The sequence below is a fragment of the Ictidomys tridecemlineatus genome, chromosome 5 (genome assembly GCF_052094955.1).
Source record: "Ictidomys tridecemlineatus isolate mIctTri1 chromosome 5, mIctTri1.hap1, whole genome shotgun sequence".
Lineage (NCBI taxonomy): Eukaryota > Metazoa > Chordata > Mammalia > Rodentia > Sciuridae > Ictidomys > Ictidomys tridecemlineatus.
The window spans coordinates 113,969,098-113,972,024 of record NC_135481.1 but is presented as its reverse complement, the minus strand read 5'-3'; the positions used below and the strand labels follow the sequence as shown (position 1 = coordinate 113,972,024).

The window sequence follows — 2,927 nt, the reverse complement described above, 5'->3', positions numbered from 1 at the left end:
CACAAAAAAAAAAAAAGAAAGAAAAATATAGATCTGCTCACATACTTCTGGGAGAATGTAAACTAATACACTGATTTTGGAGAGCAACTTATTGGTATCAAGTACTTTTTTTTTTTTTTCTTTTGACCAGAGATTGAACCCAGGGCGCTTAACAACTGAGCCACATCCCCAGCCTCTTTTTGTTATGTTTTATTTTGAGGCAGGATCTCACTGAGTTGCTTAGGGCCTAAATTGCTGAGGCTGGCTTTGAACTTTGCATCTTCCTGCCTCAGCCCCTCAAGCCACTGGGATTACAGGTGTGGGCTACCGCGCCTGCTTGAAATGCCTTTTCTTACCCAGCAGTTCTACCTCTGGGGATATATTATCAGAAAATATTGGTGCCTCACTATGTTAGCAAGATAACGTCTAAGAACAAAATTAGGAGGAATCTGGATCTTTAGGAAGGGAGGCCAATGCATTGAACTGTAGAAAATCCTCAGGACAGAATATTTGATGACTATTAAATATCATGTTGAGTTCTGAGAAGGCAAATGTGTGAGACTGCACACAGGTCAGTGGGGGTTGGGGATGATACCAAAGAGCATGCAAGAAGGGGGTGATGGATAAATAAAATAGTCTATGTGACAGCTGGTGGTTCCAGAACTGTAGGAGGTTGTCCAAAATCACAGAGGGGTGCTTAAAGGGATGACAAATTTTTATTTTGTGCAAATTAGACCTCAATGAACTTGACTTTCAAATATCTTGTGGAAAAATACTAAGCAGCCTGAGAAAATATAAATGACCAATTAGATACAAGAGCAATTTGCAAGTTATATTTTGTCTCTTTAAAGTTTTGGATTTTATTTTGTTTGGGTTTTGCAGCGAATACTGATTCCGTTGCGGGGAGGAGGGAGGCTAAACCGGGAAGCACCGCCCATCTGCTATAGTTTTCGGGGCTTGGGAGTTCTTTTCTCTTTGGTAGATCCTCAGCACGGACCAAGCCCCGACCCCCACCCCCGCCCCGTGGGATGCACCTGCAGCGGGCGCGGGGGGGCGCCAGGCGCGGCGCGGGGTGCACAGCGCTTAGCTCTGGGTGCCGGGCTGCGAGGGCGGGCCTTGTCCCGATTGGTTCCCGAGGAAGCAACCCTCCAAGAGCCTTGTCATTTCCTGAGCGGAGCTGGGACCGGGACGGCCTCGTCATGCTGAGTGAGTCTCCCTGGGCCAGGGGCAGGCCCCACGCCCCGACCCTGGCCTTGGAAGCCCGGGGAGCGCCTGGTGGCCTCGCTCGTCAATCACCTGGCTAACTCCTCTCCCGCCCCTCTCTTTAGAACGGGCGGCTGCTGCTGCAATCGGAGGAGGTTTGTTTCCTGGCCCCGCGCTGCTGGGAGACTGGAGACGCGTCGCGGCAGGGTTCAGGGGGCTCCCAGCCGCCTACCGGCCATTCCAGGAGCTGCCTGGGCGAAGCGCGGGGCCAGGAAGGCGCACTTGCAGTACTCCAGGGGGAAAAGTTACCCAGGGTCTCCTTTAGTCCTTACCAATCATGGGCACATGGGGACATGGGGAAGGTGAGGACAATTGCTGCTAAAATCCGCAGTGGTGATGGCACACAGTGAAGGACAGCGACATAGCAGCGTCACACAGCAGGTTAAGACAAGACCAGGCTACTCCTGATCCTCCTACGACCTCGTCGCCCCTTTGGCCCCACGCTACTCCAACCCCCTTACCTTGGGTCCCCCTCCAAGCCGTCCTCTCCCAAATGCCCAGATCAGACCGTCCCCAGAAACTGTGAGGAATTCCTAAGGGGTCCCTCCCCCGGCCCCACCTGACCCTGCGCCTCTCCCGCACAGCGCTGGCCGTGGGCTCTGTGCCCGTGGTGCTCAACGTAGTGGGCTTCACCGGGGCAGGAATCGCAGCCTCTTCTCTAGCTGCCAAGATGATGTCGGCTGCAGCCATCGCCAATGGGGGTGGAGTCTCGGCGGGCAGCCTGGTGGCGACACTGCAGTCAGTGGGTAAGGACTAAAGCCAGGTGAGGTTCCACACCAGAAGCCTTGCCCCAGGGGGGTCCTCTCCCAGGGTTCCTCTCTTGCCTCTTCTGGCTCCCTGCAGTTCTTCTGTCTCACTGTCCCCACCTCTGGTTCCTTCTGAGTGACGTTCGGGTGGAAGTGTAGAGGTGCTCCGTAGGGAGAAAACAGAAGTTTGGCCCAAGATACAAGAGGTTGTACCTAGGTTGCCTAGGCTCTGAGTTCAGCCCTCCCCAAATCTGACCCCTGGGTGACCTTGGATGGTACCCTCCCTTCTCTGGGACTTGGTGGTCTGTGAAAATGGGGGATCTGCAGCTTTCTGGTCTGTGTGTGGATGGTGACCCCTCTCCTCTGTCTCTCAGCTACCTCCAGAGTCCTCTGTCAAAGCAGAGCCCTGGGTGACTCAGGAAGTAGAGGAGGGATCCAGGAGCTGTCTGGACCTCAGGCTTGGCCATTACCCTGTGCTCACCCTCTGTCTCTCCCCAGGGGCAGCTGGGCTCTCCACTTCATCTAACATCCTCCTGGGCTCTGTTGGGTCTGCTTTTGGAGCCTGGCTGGGAGGTTCAAAAAAGACTACCACTTCCCCCCCAGATGAACCCAATGCTGAAGGGGACCAGCCAAGAGAAAATGTACCCCAAGTTGAACCTCCAAAACCCCCACTCAGATCAGAGGATGATGAGAAATAAAGATCCATTGCTAATGTGTCGCCCGCCCATCTCTGTTCCTCATGGCTCTGTCTGGGGAGCTGTGAGCTGGGGGTGTCAAGTCCCCCTGGTTCTCCTAGCCAGCTTTGTCACAGAGGGCAAAGGGAAGGGGCAGGTTGCTCCAGCACAGTGTCAACAGATGGGAGGCTTTGGTTGGGCCCAGCCTTGCAAGGGATGAACTGAATGGTCCAGAGCTGTTGGAGGGACTTCTGTGGGCCTAAGT

At 54.3% G+C, this 2,927-nt stretch overlaps 1 protein-coding gene across 1 annotated transcript; it reads left to right on the top strand.

Moving 5' to 3' along the window:
- Window positions 1-1,046: 1,046 nt before the first annotated feature.
- Window positions 1,047-2,700, top strand: LOC101972532 (interferon alpha-inducible protein 27-like protein 2). Its single transcript, XM_005339165.5, has 4 exons — window positions 1,047-1,185; window positions 1,308-1,337; window positions 1,827-1,988; window positions 2,487-2,700. Exons 1-4 carry the CDS (start codon window positions 1,179-1,181, stop codon window positions 2,684-2,686), a joined length of 399 nt encoding a protein of 132 aa, XP_005339222.1. The 5' UTR covers window positions 1,047-1,178; the 3' UTR covers window positions 2,687-2,700.
- Window positions 2,701-2,927: the final 227 nt, after the last annotated feature.